Below are 19,247 nucleotides of genomic sequence, written 5' to 3'. Positions count from 1 at the left end.
GCGATTTAGTTACTTGACTACATGAAAATAGAAGTCTGCACAAAAGCACAGTTGGGAATTTTTTTTATGTACGTGGCAGTTTAATGTTCTGACGGCATGATTCCTGAGACTCTGAATTATTACTCCTTATTTTGTTAGTTTCACTTAACTTTGTTCCTTTGCCCACCATCTTTTAAAAAAGACTTTCTTCTTAATAGAGAAACGTGAATATTTAAGCTTTATACCCGGAAAGCCTAAAATTGCCTTAATGAGTACTAGATTAGCAGGACACACTGCCTTAAAACTGTGGAAGCCTTTAATATCCTAGGAACAGTTGAGATGTTCTCATCAGTAGATGATCGTGGTTAAGCAAAGCAGTTAAGAGCCTCCAGGGCTGTGGAATTAGGTGCCCTAATTCAAATCTTGACCTTAACATTTCGTGGGTATGTGACTTTAGATGTCAGTTAACACCTGTAAGCCTTACTTGTGTCATCTCGAAAATGGAGATAATGACAGTACCTATATTATGGGAGGCTTTTCAATATTAATTTAGATCTTATAAAATTTTTAGCACAATGCCTGACATATGGTAAATATTCAGTGTTAGTTTTTGTTATCATTTAAGGATTCTGGATAGTGAATGGCTCTCTTATTTTAAACAATATTCAGATTGCTTAAAAAAAAGCTTTGCATTTCTCTTTGATCTTGAAATAGAATTCATTCAAACAGTAATATGTAGGGTATTACTTGTCACCTACTTCACAGTTCAGATTAATCATGAAAAGGAGGGTTACCTGGCTGGCCCAGTCAGTAGAGCACGTGACTCTTGGTCTTGGGCCTGTGAGTTCAAGCCCCATGTTGGGCATAGAGCTTACTTAAAAAAAAAAAAAAATCATGAAAAGAAGTTTTTACTTCTTTTTTTTTTTTTTTAAAGATTTTATTTATTTATTTGACAGAGATAGAGACAGCCAGCGAGAGAGGGAACACAAGCAGGGGGAGTGGGAGAGGAAGAAGCAGGCTCATAGCGGAGGAGCCTGATGTGGGGCTCGATCCCATAATGCCGGGATCACGCCCTGAGCCGAAGGCAGACGCTTAACTGCTGTGCCACCCAGGCGCCCCAGAAGTTTTTACTTCTTAAGCTAGGTTATTTCTGGAAAGGAATCTCCTAACATTACTAATAGAGTATTGCAATTTCCGAACTTTGTGTACTATTGCTATTTCTGAGATGGAACCTTAAAGATTCAGGCTCTATGTATTTTCTGTTCTGCTTGCTGTTACCCTGGGGCTATCTTTACTCATGTTAAGGTGAGACTGCCAGTGTATTCATATTTCTGAAGAGTAACCTGTTTTGAGTTTGACTAAAGTATATGGATTCTTTAAAATCGTATTTTTGACCATGCAAGTTACTTGGGTAGTGTTTTCAGGAAGAAACACTTTTTAAAAAAATTTTATTTTAGAGAGAGAGAGTGCGCATGCGAGTTGGTGGGGCAAAAGGGGAGAGGGAGGGACATGCAGACTCCCCACTGAGCGCGGAGCCCTCTTGGGGCTCAATCTCACCACCCTGATATCATGACCCAAGTGGAAATCAAGAGCTGAAATCGAGAGTCTGAGACTTGACTGACTGAGCCACCCAGGTGCCGCAGTTAAGAATTATACATTAACAGTGGATTTTTGGAAAATATTATTTAATGTGCTGATACCTGTTACTTGACCTAAGCCAGTTCTTTGGTACTGTATTAGGAAGCCATGGGGATCTAGTTGATTTATTGTTGAGAGAAGTGTGGAAAGTAGATAGTTGTGATAGGTGTTTTTTAAAAGTGGTTTTAATTATACTTGTATAATATGAACATGTTTTCTTTTTAAAAAAATTCAAGTTTTACAGTAGTATGAATATAAAGTGAACCTAAAGCCTCCATAAACATTTTGCCCTCAGCCTCCCCTTACAATACAGGTTCCCTTCCCTCATACCAGTGCTCTTTCAAATTTGGTATTTCCCTGTCTTAATTCTTTATACATGTTGTATAGATCTTTATATATATGTTAGATGTATTTTTCATCTAGTTTTTGGTTTCTTTTTTAATTTTGCTTATGGTATTTTTTGGTATAGAACTTTGTCATTTTGACATAATTAAATAATTTGTTTTTCTTTATGGTTTTTGCTTTTTGTTTCTTACTTAAGAAGCCCTACCTTAACTCAAGTTCACAATGGTGTCTCCTAAGTTTTCTTCTAGTACTTTTGATAGTTTTAAAATTTATATTTTTGGGGCATCCGTGTGGCTCATTGGGTTAAGCATCCAACTCTTGATTTTGACTCAGATCATAATCTCAGGGTGGTGAGATTGAGCCCTGTGCCGGTCTCCATGCTGGGAATGCAGCCTGGTTGGGATTCTCTCTCTCCTCCTCCTTCTGTGTTGCCTCCCCATCCTGTTCCCAGTGTGCATGCACACACACTCTCTCAAAATAAAATAAAAAAAATTTATATCTTTAATGTACATAGAATGTATTTCTGTGTACTGTGTGAAGTAGGGATGTAATTTATTTTTCTAAGAGCATTGGTTCAAACCCCATTTATTGATTTAGCATTTGCTAAACTTACATATACAATTTAGACTGGGTTCCTGAAGCTGTACTATACAATTTTAAATACTGTGGCTTTAAAAGGCTGTGAGTCCTTATGAGAAATCCTGGGGGTCAGATGTAGTTTGGAGTCCAGATTTTTCCCCCTGATACCCAGTGGACATTATGCAGTATCCTGTAACCATATACATTGTTTTCTCAATGAGTGTATGAATAATACCTATAAACAATAAGTGACCTCATACCAGATCAAGTCAGGTGTTTTGCTGCTAAATGAGTTAAGAAGAAACAAAACTTACTTTTAGAGGTTTATGATTTTTGCATTACAAGTAAAGGATCATGGACCTGTAATTTATCTTGGTATTTAGGGAACATCTTTCTTCTTTTTCTTCTGTTGCAAATTGTTTAGGTTATTCTTATGCCTTTACTCCTCTATTTGAATTTTAAAGTCAGTTTGTTGAGTTATTTGGAGAATCCTGTAGAGATTTTCATTAGGATATGAAGTATTTCATGCTTGCACCTTTTTGTTAGAGTTATACCAAAGTGTTTTATGGTTTTGTTGCTATTGTGAGTGGGATTTTTTTAAATTGCATTTTCTAATTGTTATTACTAATGTATAGAAAGTACCGATATTTATATGTTGATCTTGTATCTGATCGATTTGTGGCGTTCTGTTAACTTGTTAATTGATGATCTTGGGTTTTCCAGTTGGAACATCATATGTTCAGACATTGAGTTTTATCTTTTCATTGCTAGTATTTATGCCTCTTATTTCTTTTTCTTTTCCATTTGCATGGCATGGTTTTAGTGTTCAGTTTTGAGACATGCAAAGTACTGTTAAAATGATATTTACAGTAAAATGTGCTGTAGACAATTTTGAGTGCATGAATAAGTAGATGATAGAAAGGGAGATCTTTCTTATGTAGGGGTAATGAAAAGTTTCTGAGAGGCAGATGTTTATTATTGGGGGATTTAATGTGTGATCTTTTCATTGCAGATATGGTGTAAGGTATTTCTTCAAGACTGGACAGCTGAAGACCTGTTACTTTTGAATAGCCTTAAGCAGACTTACAGCCGTCAAGAAACCTCACGGAATTTCATATTTTGCTTTCTGCTTTACATCTTTCTTGGCACTGAAGTTCATCTTGCAACCATGTATGGAAGTGCTCGCTCAGTTGGGAAGGTGGAACCGAGCAACCAGAGCCCTGGGCGTTCACCTAGGCTTCCACGTTCCCCTCGCTTGGGTCATCGTCGAACCAATAGTACAGGAGGGAGTTCTGGAAGCAGTGTTGGAGGTGGCAGTGGGAAAACCCTTTCAATGGAGAATATCCAATCCTTAAATGCTGCCTATGCCACATCTGGCCCTATGTACCTAAGTGACCATGAAAATATGGGTTCAGAAACACCTAAAAGCACCATGACGCTTGGCCGTTCTGGGGGACGTCTGCCGTATGGTGTCAGGATGACTGCTATGGGCAGTAGCCCCAATATAGCTAGCAGTGGGGTTGCTAGTGACACCATAGCATTTGGAGAGCATCACCTCCCTCCTGTGAGTATGGCATCCACTGTTCCTCATTCTCTTCGTCAGGCAAGAGATAATACGATCATGGATCTGCAGACACAGCTGAAAGAAGTATTAAGAGAAAATGATCTCTTGCGGAAGGATGTGGAAGTGAAGGAGAGCAAATTAAGTTCTTCAATGAATAGCATCAAGACTTTCTGGAGCCCAGAGCTGAAGAAAGAACGAGCCCTGAGAAAAGATGAAGCTTCCAAAATCACTATTTGGAAGGAACAGTATAGAGTTGTGCAGGAGGAAAACCAGGTTAGTTTTATATTATGTTTACCTTTATTGACTGAATTCGTGTGTAAGTGAAATGAGCTATTCTCTTTTTTTCTTTCTTAGGTTTTCCTCTTCTTGGTTCATTTATCTTTCTTTTTATCTGAGTATTTTCTGCCCTCAATTTCTTAATCTTTTCTGGATTTGGTCCTGTGCGTTTGTTTTTTTCTGGTTGCCATGTCTGCTTGCTCACTGAGTTCTTGTTTGCTTTTCCCACTTGCATTTCCCTGCTTCTCTTTCTCTTCCTGTCTTTTCTTTAAGCCTATATTACCTATCTCCAGTTCTTGTGAGAGTATAATTTTGTCATCTGCTCTAAGATGCATAATCAAAATTATTCAGGCTATGTGCCCTAAGTGTGAGGTGTAGAAGTAAGATTTACCGTAGTGCTCGCTTTGGCAGCCCATAGACTGATACTGAAATGATACAGAAGATTATCATGGCCCCTGTGCAAGATGACACGCAAATTTGTGAAGTGTTCTGTATTTTTGCTGGTTGACCTTGGCATTCAAGCATCACACACGTAGCACAATTTATGGCTCATATTATTATCTGGCGGACTGGAGGGCTGATGCTCATTTCACTTGACCCGGATTCTAGTCCTATGTACTGCTGCCTGTGTAATGTTAAGTTAGTCATTACCAGACCTAGCTGTAAAATGAGGGCTCAGACAAAATGAACTCAGAGGTCTTTCGGTCTGTCAAATTGTATCGGTTTGTTTGTTTGTATGCAAAGTATCCGAATCTCCATGGCCTACAGAGTTTGGGGGAGGGGACGGGAAAGGGAGGGAAGAGATATGTGTTAGTGGCTGCTGCACACCTGTGACATCTCGCTAGTCTGCCAGGAACAGACTTGAGAAGGCAAGAGGCTGTCTACAGAGAGAAAAAGAAAGAAAAGAAATTTACCATAATAGATGTAAAAAAATCAGTCTTGAAAAAAAACCAGAAAAGCTCCTGCAAAGTAAACCAGTATGTTGATAGCACAGAATGAAAATTAGTTTTAAAAGTTAATATTGATGATATAAATATTAAGTACCAACAATGGGAAGCAGTTTTTTCTGTTGGCATTCATGAAAGTTTAACTTCAGGATGTTTATGTAGCTTTTTAAATATTAAAAGAATTTTTTTCTTTTTTTAGTTCTTCAAATATAAGGTAGAACAAGGGCAATTTGGCATGGTTGGTTGCTTCTAGAAAATAAATGAGATTACTAGGCATTATAATTAGGGCTTTGCAGTTTGAGAGCTAAATGCTATCCTATTAGATATATGAAACATTTTTTTCCCCTCTGTTCTTCCAGATTATAGTTGATGTTTGGCCGCTGTCATGTCACATTTAGTGACGTATGACTCCAAAGATGTGAACAAATCCTATTCATGCTTGCAACAATTAAAATCTTAATCATACTTTTTGTTTGAGACTTTTAGACCTTTTCTTAAACTTGTGAGTTTGAATTATTTGCCTCCTTAAAGAATTCTGTTACTCTTAAAGAAGAATTTTAAAGTAGCTGTCTTATTGTTGACATTATACTTTGTTTTGGGGTTAGGTTAATAAAAATTATGAAGAAAGTAATAAACTTATTTGGATTTCTTCAGCGTTCTTGAATGATGCTAGGAAAGAAGGAATTAGAAGTGATCTGTCTTTGATGAAGTAAATCTAAGATTTCTGTTGATTGTTTTACCATTCTGTTACTCATACTCAGTTCAGACATTCGTATTTACTGTTTTGGTTATTTGAAGAAGATTGCTAGTTATATTGCTTTGTATGTTAAAACCCCAGACTTTTTCAGTAATAGAAATAGCTTCTTGGGGTGCCCGGGTGGCTCAGTCGTTGAGTGTCTGCCTTCGGTGCCGGGTATGATCCCAGGGTTCTGGGATTGAGCCCCGCATCAGGCTCCGTGCTCCATTGGGAGCCTGATTCTTCTTCTCCCACTCCCCCTGCTTGTTTTCCCTCTCTTGCTGGCTCTCTTTCTCCCTGTCAAATAAATAAATAAAATCTTTAAGCAAACAAATAAACTTCTTTTCTCTGATCATAAAAATAATACTGAAAAAGATAGATATGAAATCAAAGTTTATCCCAAATCCTCCCATGTGTGGTAACTTTGCTATTCCTTTTTTTTTCCCTAATATTTTATTTATTTGACACACAGAGAGAGAGAGAGACAGTGAGAGAGGGAACACAAGCAGGGGGAGTGGGGGAGGGAGAAGCAGGCTCCCTAGTGAGCAGGGAGTCCTAACTTTGCTATTCCATTGTTAACATTTTGCTGTTTCTCCGTAATGAACAAACGTCTCTGTGCATAAACACATAAAATTTATACAAATGGAATATCATTGTGACCTTTTTTTAGCCAACATATCTGCTGTATATTAATACCGTGTGTGTCTGAATCATTATTTTAATGCCTATATGCTATTGTGTCTGTACTAGTTAATTTAACATCACAGAGTTAAAAATCTTCAAATTTATTTGATAGTACAATATGAATTAAAAACTAAACATTGGGACACCTGGGTAGCTCAGTTGGTTAAGCATCCGACTCTTGGTCTCGGCTCAGGTAGTGATCTAAGGGTTGTGAGATTGAACCCCACACTGGGCTCCACACTCAGTGCAGAGTCTGCTTAAGATTCTCCCTCTCCCTTTTCCACCCTCTCTCTGTCTTTCTCAAATAAATCTTAAAAAACCAAAACAAAACTAAACCTCTAATTCATTTGAATCAGAGATTTCAAAATAATTAGAAATTATGATAATTTCCCCTTTTTCAGATATAACTCTAACTACTTTGCATTTAGTTTTTAACCAGTGATTAAATGTAGTTTGTCATTACATAAAATATGAATGTTTTATTAGTGTACTTAAATCTTAAGTCTCTTAGAGACCCAGCCTTTTTTAAAAAAGAGGAAATGTCCTTTAAATTGAAGTATTCTTTAGGAAGTTTCTTGAGTTTGAGTCTTCAAGACTTAAAAAACAAAAAATGTGAAAAGAAAGAGAAGAATTAAAATAGACGGCAGTGTTAGATCTTAAAAGTAAGGATAAGGTTCCTAAATGTTAGTTCTGATACATTTATTTATTTAAAATATAGATTTCCAGGCCTTGCTTCATAAATATCTCTAGAGATGGAGTCCAGGAGCCTATATTTTAAACAAGCTTCTCTGATAATTCTGAGATAAACCAATTTTGGGATCTTTAGAATATTCTTAAACTAGTGTGTTGCTCATCTGCCATCGGGAATTCATGATTATTCTCTTGTCACCTTTGAGCTCAGTTGTGACAGAAGGGAAAATAAGGGACTGTTGGCTAAGTGCTTCTTAACCTTTTTTCTGCCTACTACACTTTAGGGCAATGACAGCCTCCTGTACATGATGATTATTCTGTGACAGTGATCCTTAGTAGAAGGAGTGTATATAGAGAAAAAAGTGTTTAAAATCTTAGATATGTTTATTTAAAAAAAAAATCCTGGTGATTTTGGTATCTGCTTACCTTGAGAATCATTGATGTACAAGATAAAATACTTAGATGACATATGACAGTAGAAGGGGGAAATATATTTTCTTCAGTTCACGTTTATGTACTCAGAAGGTGAAGTACAACACCAAAAATTTATCATTCCTAAATACGAAATAATAGTAGATACATTCTGAAAGTTTTTACAGTTTGGTGTTGAATTGTAAATATCAAGAGAGAAAAAAGGAGTTTGCTTTATTTAGTCTTATGGTAAGGTACCAGTGTAGCATAGGTCTTAAAAATTGTATCTGTATTTCTAGGGTAGATATTATGTTTTTTAATTTGTAAAAATCAGATTGATAAATTTGGAGTATATACTGATAGTGTTTCAGTGCTCAAATATGAGGTACTTTGTATTTAGACAGTTAAGCATCACGGTGTAGCATACTTGAATATTATTCAATCTCAAATATATTGTTAATAAAAATCAGTTTACTTACATTTATCTGAAAAGTGGTTGAGCTATAACTTCTTATTATATAAACATTGTATAAAAATTGCACATGAATTGACAATTCCCTTTAAAGTTTCTACCTTTCAAGAGTGTTTTGACAGTATGTGTGTGTTTAAATGTAATGTGTATCAATATAAGTGTGTATATAATTTAAAGTGGATTTAGTAGAAGTTGAATTGAGATTACTACATTTATCATTGAATTAGCTAGCCTCCAGTATACCTTTCTGATGATGCTGAAAATATGCCTTTCACCAAGATGGTTTTTATCATCAAGCAACTTGGAAATGTCCATTTTAACAAGGAAAAAAATTATTGGTATATGTCTTTATTTTCAAATAATTGAGGCAGCTAATTATGCCTATACTTTGAAAGCTATGTGGATAAAAAGCAATGACAGTATCCTTTGTAGTTATCAAACACATTCAAAAGCAGAGTATTTGAATCTTCTGCAGAGAGTGTAGTGGGGACTCAGTACTTCAGTCCAGTGGAAGTGAAACAGTCTACAGAACTATGATGCCAAAAAAACCATATGCACTGAAGGAGGGTGAACACAGCCTTATCTAGATTCCGCCCCTTGCCCTAATTAAGCAGCAATGCTGGCAGGAGTATATTCTTCCTGCACCCACTATAATTACCACACAATCCTAAAATTGTATAACTTTGGTCCAAAAAGCGAAGGGTGCAATTTTAAAGTAAAGTGAGACACTGCAATGAGATACAGAGAACTGAGAATGCTAATTAATAGATTATAGTGAGCCAACAGTGGGCCCTAATTAAACTCTGCATTCATTATACCCTCCAGAGCCCTGAGAGGTCAGATATTTTCCACTTTACAAAGAAGATTGGTTTAATAGGATTTACAGTAATTAAACAAATTTTCCCATTCCAGTTTGAGACTGGGGATTTAGATGCATTCTAAATGTTTGATCTGATTGGGCCACAGAGGTTTGTTCTAGAATCCTAGCAAATGTGAAAACACATTTGCTTAGAATTGCCTAATGTGTATGGTTCATTATTACAGAGTCCTTTTAGAAAATTGTATCTAAAATAAATAGCCAGCTGTTTTTATGTTTCATGCTCCTTTTGTTATTGAACTTTCAAATACTGGTGGTTGGAGATATGGAACAATACATGTTTTAACAGGAAAGACCTTTTCTTTTTCTTAAATTGAGAATGAGGAGGGTTTTTAGTGTATGTTTGGTGAAGAATAAAAGTCCAGCTGTGAGCTTGGTTGAATCGCAGAGCTAAGGCTTTGAATGATTTCTGTTGTATTTTATTCTAACCAACATTTAAAAAGTTATTGTCATAACTTTTTTTGATATTATGCCTTATAATATTTCTATATGTTGAGTTTAGTTGGAAGCTTTATTTTATTTTTTTTTAAAGATTTTATTTATTTATGTGACAGAGACAGCCAGCGAGAGAGGGAACACAAGCAGGGGGAGTGGGAGAGGAAGAAGCAGGCTCCCAGTGTTGGAGCCCGATGTGGGACTCCGGTCCCGGAACGCCGGGATCACGCCCTGAGCCAAAGGCAGATGCTTAACAACTGCGCTACCCAGGCACCCCTGGAAGCTTAATTTTAAAAATAACTGTTTTAAAGTACTTTCTTTGGGATTTTGTGTGATCAGAGTACATTGTATCCAATATTATAGTGTGGTGAGTGCGTTTAATGTTTTATGTATATATACTGCATTTTCTAACAAAGGTATATCTAGTTGATGGAAGAGTCAGTCTCAGAAAGTAATGCTTGACCATCACTAGAATTGGTTACGGGGAGGCCAGAATGCCTCCGACAACAGTGTGGGTGCTTAAGTCTTTCAGCTTTTCAGAATGTCAGAAGTGGTGGGGAGTAAAGTGGTACTTTGTGAAGAACCATTTGGGGAGTCGTCCTCTCCATCCTTGCACCCCCTTTTATCCTTCCCTCCCTTGCTTCCTCCTTCTCTTCCTTCTTGACAGCTTTATTGAGAAATAATTCAATTCATCCTTTAAAAGTGTGTAATTTTTTTTTTTCTTAATCTGGGATTTATTTGAAGAAGAATTTGAAGAAAGTAATAGGAAGTTGCCCTAGGGATTTCTTGAGCAAGGAAATGAATGACATAACAAAAAATACTATTTGGGAGAAGCTTTTATTGCTGTCAGCAGAATGGATTGAAGCAAGGAAGACTTTGTTGCAGAAGGCCTGGATTAATGTGGGTAATAGGAATGGAGAGGAAAGTGCACAATCATGAGATACTTTCAAAGAAATATTTGGAACAGACTGTGATGGCAAGAGAGAAGACTGTTGAAGCATGGTATTGAGATAGGGGAAATGTTTTGGCCATTGATAGAAAGTGGATAGAGATTAGGAAGTGGAACTAGAAAGCAGAAACATTTAGAAATAAGGGACTAATGACTGTGACCTTAAGTACATGCACATAGATGTTATTATATATGTATGCTTGTTAATTTTGGAAAATTTACTGCTCTAGTTAGTTCAGTATCCCAAGGTATATGTCTCTACTTATGGGATTAAGGCGTGGAGAGGGCGAGAGAAGCCATTAAATGGTACATCTTTTATATGTATTTTCTCACCGAGCTATTTTTGTGTTTTAGTCTTCTTTGTTGTGGTATATTTCTTTGAAGGCAGACAGTTTGAGAGAGTCTCTCAGTTCCTGAAAGTCACTATTCATTAAAAAAGGGTAATAATGGTTTATATTCCTGTGATAAACGAACTTCGATAATAGATGTCTTTTATTTTATTTTAGTTAGCAAGTTCATTGAAGATCATGTACCTTTGCATGATGACTTTGGAGTGAATTTGTCAAAAACAGAAATATTGCAGAAAATGTGCTTTCAGTGAGGAAGTGATTAACTTTGTATTGGAAATGTTCTGTTCTTCCCTTATGGACAAGATTAGAAAAGCTTTTTTGAACTGTATTTTTCTTTTTCTATGTTGCCATATGTATCTCTGAAAATATTTTTCTTCCTGGAGTTGGGAAGTTTTTATTTATTTATTTATTTATTTATTTTTTTAAAGATTTTATTTATTTATTTGACAGAGATAGAGACAGCCAGCGAGAGGGGGGACACAAGCAGGGGAGTGGGAGAGGAAGAAGCAGGCTCATAGCAGAGGAGCCTGATGTGGGGCTCGATCCCATAACGCTGGGATCACGCCCTGAGCTGAAGGCAGACGCTTAACCGCTGTGCCACCCAGGCGCCCCTGGGAAGTTTTTAACATAGGTCTGTTCCTTTAATTTTTTTACATTATTAGCAATAATGCTTATTGAACCTACCTCCCTTTCTCTTTGTTCTGGGCAGACTTTCCTACCTAATAGGCTCATGTAAGTTCTGTTACATTTTTGACAGCTGGTGGAGAATACTGGGTTGAAATGATACCTGTCTAGCTTAGTTTCATCTGTGGAGACCTTGTGGGCTGGGAAGGTGAGAAATAGTTCAACTTTGATGTGTACACTGTACCATTCTTTAACAGCAGCTGGTGCCCTACATATTTTCAGTTTGTGATATGCAGAGACCTATTTAACTTTGAAATCACCCTGGGATAACTCTTCTAGTCTTGGGTGAGCTCTCGGGCACTTGTATGGTCCCCTTTAGCAGCAATTCTCAAATTTTTTGGCCTCATGATGTTGTATACTTATAAAAATTATTGAGCCCCAAACAGCTTTTGTTTATGTTGGCTTCATCAATATTTGCTATATTAGAGACTAAAATATAAATTTAAAAGTTTATTAACATTTAAAAATAATAAATGCATTAAATGTTAACAAAAATAACAGTTTTAATGGAAAATAGTTTTGTAAGTCTCATGTCTGGTTTAATAGAAGACAGCTGATTGTCATAACTGCTGTTTTCAGTGATCTATTGGATATTTTTGTTTTGGTTGAAGTATTTGAAGAAAATCAGGCCTTGTGTAAATATGAGGTTGAAAAAAACAGGAGTGTTTTAAAAGCCTTTTTAGCGGGCACCTGGATGGCTCAGTTGGTTGAGCATACAGCTCTTGATTTCAGTTCAGGTCATGATCTCAGGGTCCTGAGATTGAGCCCAGCATCAGGCTCCACGCTGAGCTGGGAGTCTGCTTGAGTTTCTCTCCCTCCTCCTCTGCCTCTCCCCCTGCTCTCATGCACACTTTCTCTCTCTCTCAAATAAATAAATTTAAAAAGCCTTTTTAGATAATTGTGGATATATTTTGAAACCACTCCAAAATTTATTTTTTTGACACTTCATTGAAGTATGTTCTACATGCCATAAAACTCATTGATTTTTTTTTTTTAAGATTTTATTTATTTCTTGGACAGAGACACCGAGAGAGGGAACACAAACAAGGGGAGTGTGAGAGGGAGAAGCAGGCTCCCAGCAGAGCAGGGAGCCCAATGCGGGGCTCGATCCCAGGACCCTGGGATCATGATCTGAGCTGAAGGCAGACGCTTAACAGCGGCTGAGCCACCCAGGCGCCCCAACTCATTGATTTTTAAATGTACATACAGTTCAATGCCTTATTTTTTTTTTTAGTAAATTTGCTGAGGTGTGCATCCATAACCATAATCAAGTTTTAGAACATTTTCATCAGCAAGTGGTAGTTGCAGTGTGAAGTCTGAACTCTCACCAGTGAGTTTTCCATAATTTGTTACGTTAAAGCGAATTGGTCTGTCTTGTACTTTGAGCAGATCTTTTATGTGTAGAGGATGTAAGTGAATACATACGGTTTTTCCAGCATTTGTAACATTGCGTAGTGGTCATTTGGAAAGTATTTTTTCATTGAGTTATGCAGATCTTCCAAATGTTGCCATATTTCATTAGACAAATTAAAAAAATTTGCATTTGTTAATATTAATTCCTATCTCACCAGAAAAGTCTTCTAAGTTTTGTAGGCTGTGAAGCTCACCAGATGGGAGATACAGGTTTTCCAAAATTCTAATTTTTGCTTGAAAATTCAAATTTTATCATTGGCAAGAAATATTTTCTGTTGTCTTTGAAGTGACTTGTTTGTTTTGTTAATTTTTGAGAAAAATTTTGTCATATATGAGACTGAATAATCATAGATTATCAGTTCAATCTTTTAAATTAAGATGTTGTTCATTGAGGTAACCATTATATTTCAGTATTCAGCCTAAGTGTTTTGTGCCTCTTTGAAGATGTTACTTGAGTATAGAGAGACCTGAGTGATGTGACTGGGGTGAAATATTCTAAGCAGAAGGAACTAACAGTCCAAAGACCTCAGCATCCTTTGACTCGATGAGAGGTTGCTACTAAGGGTCTTAACTAGAATATTCTTTAGCTAATAATGTTCCTCTTCTCCCATCTGTTTAATCTTGTAATAAGATGTTATAGTCCTTGACATCAACAAGGCTTTGCTTCCTTGCCATGGTTTAGGAAGGTATACTATGGGAAAAGATTGGCTAAAACCTAATAGGCCAAAATTTAGCCCAGACAGTATTAAATAAAAGGAGAAACTTCACTGTTCTAGAAAGCCAAAGAAGTACTTTTCTTTTTTATAAAGAAGATTTTATTTGTGTATTTATGTATGTATGTATTTATTTATAGACAGAGAATACTAGTAGGGGGAGAGGCAGCAGTAGAGGGAAAATCTCAAGCAGTCTCCGTGGTGAGCATTGGGCCCCAAGTTGGGACTCGATTTCACGACCCTGAGCTTACGACCTGAGCTGAAATCCAGAGTTGGATGCTCAACTGACTGAGCCATCCAGGTGCCCAAAAAGTACTACTTCAAAGTTTTGAAGTGAGTTTGTCCATGCATATTGAATAAAAAATCCTGCTTTGAGGATAATGTTTTTTGGTTGTGCATTCTTAGATAAGAGGTCACCCTTTTCCTGGCAAGCTATGAAAGTGTTCATCTGTTATTAATTGCCAGTTTTAATGTGTAGCATTTATTATTTATTTTTGATTTAACAAATATTGAGTACCTTCTTTTTATCATTATATTTTTCTGGTGAACTGCCCTAGTTAGAAATAAAGCTGAAAGCAATGTGTGAAAACTTTCCAAGGTGGTAACTTGTTTTCTAGAGTTTTTAGACTCCTGAATTAATGTTAAAATTAAAGTAATTTTAGTGATTTAGAGGATATGTACAAAGAATACATACATTTTTCTCTTGGATTTTTTGAACATTGTCTTATTTTGTAGGATAAAATGGATATGAAGGTAATAGACTCCTAGAAATATGTAGGAACCCTTAGAAGAAGCATCAGCGAAGTGAAAGCAAGAGCAACAAGGTGAAAAAGGCCAAAAGAACCAGTGCTTTTTTTCTTGTTTGTTGATAGCATATATTTCTGTCCCTAGAGTTTCCTTGGAAGGCTCTTAAATAGCCAGTAGTTAACAGCTGGATAACCAGTAAGGATACTCCTTATTGAGTGTTTGGTGGTAAGGATTCCTCTTTGTCTCATCAGTTACCCAGTTTTTACTGTGAAGAAGTTAAAAAAGGGAAAGGATATATTGATTTATTTTTGGTTGGAATGGTGTTCACCAGTAATTTTGTTCTCCCACTCTCTGGAAGCTGTTTAATATAACCATATACATAACCCTAAATGGAGGAGGACCTAAATTCTTTAAGAATCACTGTATACTTCAAAAATTATCCTTTTTTTTAAAAGCCAGCAAAAGATGGATTTGTTTGGAAATAGCAGAGAATTGCAGTCCAGGACTGGCAAGCTATGGCAGAACCATAGACAAGTCCCCAAAATTATCTCGTTAGCAGCGCTTGACCATTTTTAATTCATTGCCTTGAAAAAGAAGAGAGCAAATCATCTAGAATTTCTTGACATTAGAAATCTATATTACCATCACTTAACTATTAGAAAGCATTGTAAAATTCTGAAAGAGAGAGAGAGCTCGGTTTTAAAGACTAAGAATATTGGCAGGCAATGCATATTAAGCCATTCTCATGGAAAATTTTGTGACTGTTTTTTAGTTAAATATATTTAAAAAATTTTAATTCCAGTATATTTAACATGCAGTGTTACATTAGTTTCAGGTGTACAATATAGTAATCCAGGAGTTCCACATATTACTCAGAGCTCATCAGGGTAAGTGTACTTACTATCCCCTTCACCTAATTCACCTATCCTCCCACCCATCTCCCCTCTGGTAATCATCAGTTTGTTCTCTAGAGTTAAGAGTCTGTTTCTTGGTCTCTCTCTCCCCCCCCCCTTTTTTTTTTTTTTAAAGATAGAGTGTATGTGTGTTTGTGTGTGTGAGCGTGGGGGTGGAGTAGGGGTGAGGAGCAAAGGGAGAGGGGGAGAGAGAGAATCCCAAGCAGGCTCCCAGTCAGTGCTGAGCCTGGAACTGGGGCTCGATCTCAAGACCATGAAAAAAACCAAGAGTCAGAGGCTTAACCAGGTGATCCACCCAGGTGCCCCTCTCTTTCTTTTTTTTTAATGTAACTTTTTATTACCTAGTTTGTGCTTGAGGAGTACAATCTTTTTCCCCCCAATCTCATTAAGCTTGAAATAAGGGAATATTTTTGAATGGTGAGCCCAATTGTGCTGTCTTCTGCTGAAGTTACATTGTGTGTGTATAGGCCTGTTAATTCTGTATGTTTCATTTTGATTTGGTTTTTAAATTCTCTGTATGGTAAAAAAGAGAAATTATGTATTTTTATTTGTTCTTTTATTTTATCTTATTTTTTAAGATATTATTTATTTATTTGACAGAGAGGCAGCGAGAGAGGGAACACAAGCAGGGGAAGTAGGAGAGGGAGAAGCTGACTTCCCGCTGAGCAGGGAGCCCAAGAAGCTGGTATCATGACCTGAGCCGAAGGCAGATGCTTAATGACTGAACCACGCAGGCGTCTCTGTTTTTATTTTTTGATACCGCTAGCAAAAGATCTGAAGAGAGGTGGTCAGTGTTGTATTTACACAATACTTTTTTTTTTTTTTTTTTTTTTTTTTGCTCTGAACCAGGGATTTGGTCAAGATAACTTGTAAGTTTTCCTTCATGCTGTAAAATTTTGTGATGAGGAACCTTTGTTTTTCATTTTCATAGTATCTTAAAAGCATATTTGAAGGAAGTATTTCTTCGTTGTTCATATTGAGGTGTTTTTTTTTTTTAAGATTTTATTTATTTATTGGAGAGCACGAGCAGGGGGAGGGGCAGAGGGAGAGGGACAAGCAGACTCTCCACTGAGTGCAGAGCCCAACGTGTGGCTTAATCCCAGGACCCTGAGATCATAGATTTGATAACCTGAATAATTAGTAACTTATTCTTGCCACATGGCTCTTCATGGGCATTGGAACTTAGAATAGGTGCCAGATTCTTAGGAGGGAAGTGTGCTATAATGAGTGTTTCCAGTCTTTTCTGTAATTTCCTGGGGTATATTTGTTTCTCTATGAAAGTGTGTTACCCATGGTGCAGAGCATTTTCAGTAGATGAAGCAGATAAAAGAGAATCTTTTTAAATTATGGTGGATAAATTCCTGGCTTTCTCTTAGTATTTCTGATGATAGATGCTAATTTTCAAGATGAGATGTATTGGTTCTGATTAATTGGAAAGTTGTGCTAATATTGGCTGCTAGGATAGCTTGGAGGCAGAAGGTGTTTTTTGGGTTTAGGTTAGAGAGGGCTTAGAGTTGCTAGATACCCTGCAATGCTTAGGATGGCCCTGCATATTGAAAAGTTCCCCCATATTCCATGATTTTCAAATGTCTTGCCAGAAATTTGTGTAGATGGGGGCGCCTGGGTGGCACAGCGGTTAAGCGTCTGCCTTCGGCTCAGGGCGTGATCCCGGCGTTGTGGGATCGCCCCACATCAGGCTCTTCTGCTATGAGCCTGCTTCTTCCTCTCCCATTCCCCCTGCTTGTGTTCCCTCTCTTGCTGGCTGTCTCTATCTCTGTCAAATAAATAAATAAAATCTTAAAAAAAAAAAAAAGAAATTTGTGTAGATGAAATACCTGAGTATAAGATCCTAACTACATAAATGTGCATAAATACTTTTAGCATTTTTTGAATGCTGAATTTTCTAGCAGTGGGAGTACTGTGTAAGTTGATGGAAGATTGTATTTTGTTTGGAACCTTACCTAGAGTTCTTCTTACTGGAAAATCACTTTAAGTAGCATTGCCTTGTTGGATGCAACCTCTATTCAGCCCCTGTTTGGGAGTGCATGTGTCTTATGGTGTAGCTGTGCTGCAGTGTTTACACGTGCACGTGCACGCACACACACACACATATTTAGCATTTACATATCAACACACATTTTATTATAAAATCCTTTTTTTATAGAGCATTACATTAGTTTTTTGATTGTACGTGAGGTTGGGCTTATTACCTATAAACTTCATTTCAGAATAGTAAAGGGCATATTACAAAATATTTGTTGTAAAAAGGAGAGGGTGGGTTTGGGTCTGATGAGCTTGAGAATCACTGGTGTAGCAGATGCTGAATTTTAAAAAGGGAGACTTGCATTCTTGTTTTGGTCCTGGCCTTGCTAATCAGTAACTAGGTGTGTGAGATCATGGGCACATTGTTCAATCTTTTTGGACCCAGGTTTTTCATCTGTAAAACCCAGAGAATTGGACAAGGTGGTCTCTAGAGATTACTTCTTCTAGAGTGATCTGATTTTAGTTTTGTCTGTTATTCTAATGCAGTTCTCTAGTAGTCTCTTCACCTTGATTATAATGCCCTAATTCAAGACTGATTCGTATAACCAAGTTAGCACTTCTGGAAATGAGAAATACTTGACTATTAATGTTCTTTCCAAGGTAGGCAGCATAAAATCAATGCTTGTATATAAAGAGCAGAGAGTGCCCATATGAGTTTCATTAGTTGTCAACTGGAGAAGATGCTGTTATGGTTGTTGTGATAGTAAATGAAATTAAAGGAGATATTACAAGTGTAATAATAAAAGTGTAAAATTATGGACAAGCCTACCTGACATAATAGATATGCACTGCAGTAGATGTTAATTGAGTAAGTCAAATACCATAAATACTAATAATATTGTATAACATTTTTCAAAGTTTGCAATGTTCCTTACAGTCTGCTCTGAGAAGGGAAACAGTAGCATGGGATCTATATAGGTTTTCTGGAAAGTGGGTCACAATGGATAATAAGTTTCATTTGGATAACTAATCACTACCAGTGTAGCCTTAATATTCCTGAAGGAGTTACCAGGAACTTTGAGTAGGGTAATTAGCTCTCAGAATTTTCAGTTACAGTCATATCCATTATTTAACATTTTTATTTCCACAATGACTCATCCATGAATTATAGAGTGCTTTCCCAAAAGGAATGTAATATTGCTGGAAATAATTTTTTTACTGCTCTATTTTCTTTCTGTGGCGAGGAGTTCCTGGCTGGTTAGTTGGACCCAAAACTCTCCACAAATATTTTAAACTACGTGCCTTTGTATGAAGGAGACTTAACCTTCACAACGCAGTGGAGATTTATTGAAAATGGGCAACACAGAATGCTTATATTTATTCATTATGTTTATTTTATTTTGTATTTTAAAAGATTTTATTTATTTGAGAGAGCACACGCACGCGTGCACCGGCACTTAAGCAGGGGGAGCTGCAGAGGAAGAGGGAGAAGCAGGCTTCTGTGAGCAGGGAGCCTGACATGGGGCTCCATCCCAGGACCCTGGGATCATGACCAGAGCCAAAGGCAGACGCTTAACTGACTGAGCCACCCAGGCGCCCCCATTATGTTTATTTCAAACTATTAATTTCTGTGCTGTGTGCTTTTGTTTTTTTTTTTAGCTGAAATTTTACATAAATGTGTGTCACTAAAAAGGATGCTTTGCTCACATTATTTATTCGACCTCAAAAATGTAGCATTACAGTGTTTCGCAGGCATTGGGAGTGATTAGGGTGGTTGGAGGACTGTGTTAGGTGAAGGGTGGGGCAGTGGTAAAGGTTGTTTTTTGACTTGTAGTTCACTTTACCTTCCTATCTGGGATGC

At 36.9% G+C, this 19,247-nt stretch overlaps 1 protein-coding gene and 1 non-coding gene across 13 annotated transcripts in view; both read left to right on the top strand.

Annotated features, from left to right (window-relative positions):
* Window positions 1–19,247, top strand: part of ERC1 (ELKS/RAB6-interacting/CAST family member 1) — a 536,559-nt gene that overhangs the window by 33,446 nt on the left and 483,866 nt on the right. For all 12 annotated transcript variants that reach the window (XM_019793501.2, XM_034645665.1, XM_002914100.4 and 9 more), the window contains exon 2: window positions 3,554–4,378. In XM_019793501.2, the coding sequence (XP_019649060.1) occupies window positions 3,710–4,378 (669 nt within the window). In that variant the 5' untranslated portion in view covers window positions 3,554–3,709. The remainder of the gene's footprint in view (window positions 1–3,553; window positions 4,379–19,247) is intronic.
* On the top strand, window positions 4,777–4,880 carry LOC117796890. Its single transcript, XR_004621588.1, has one exon. It is a non-coding gene; the product is annotated as a U6 spliceosomal RNA (small nuclear RNA).

This window comes from Ailuropoda melanoleuca, chromosome 16 (assembly GCF_002007445.2).
Source record: "Ailuropoda melanoleuca isolate Jingjing chromosome 16, ASM200744v2, whole genome shotgun sequence".
NCBI classification, from domain to species: domain Eukaryota; kingdom Metazoa; phylum Chordata; class Mammalia; order Carnivora; family Ursidae; genus Ailuropoda; species Ailuropoda melanoleuca.
The sequence above is the reverse complement of the archived record's forward strand: the minus strand, read 5'-3'. Positions and strand labels throughout refer to the sequence as shown.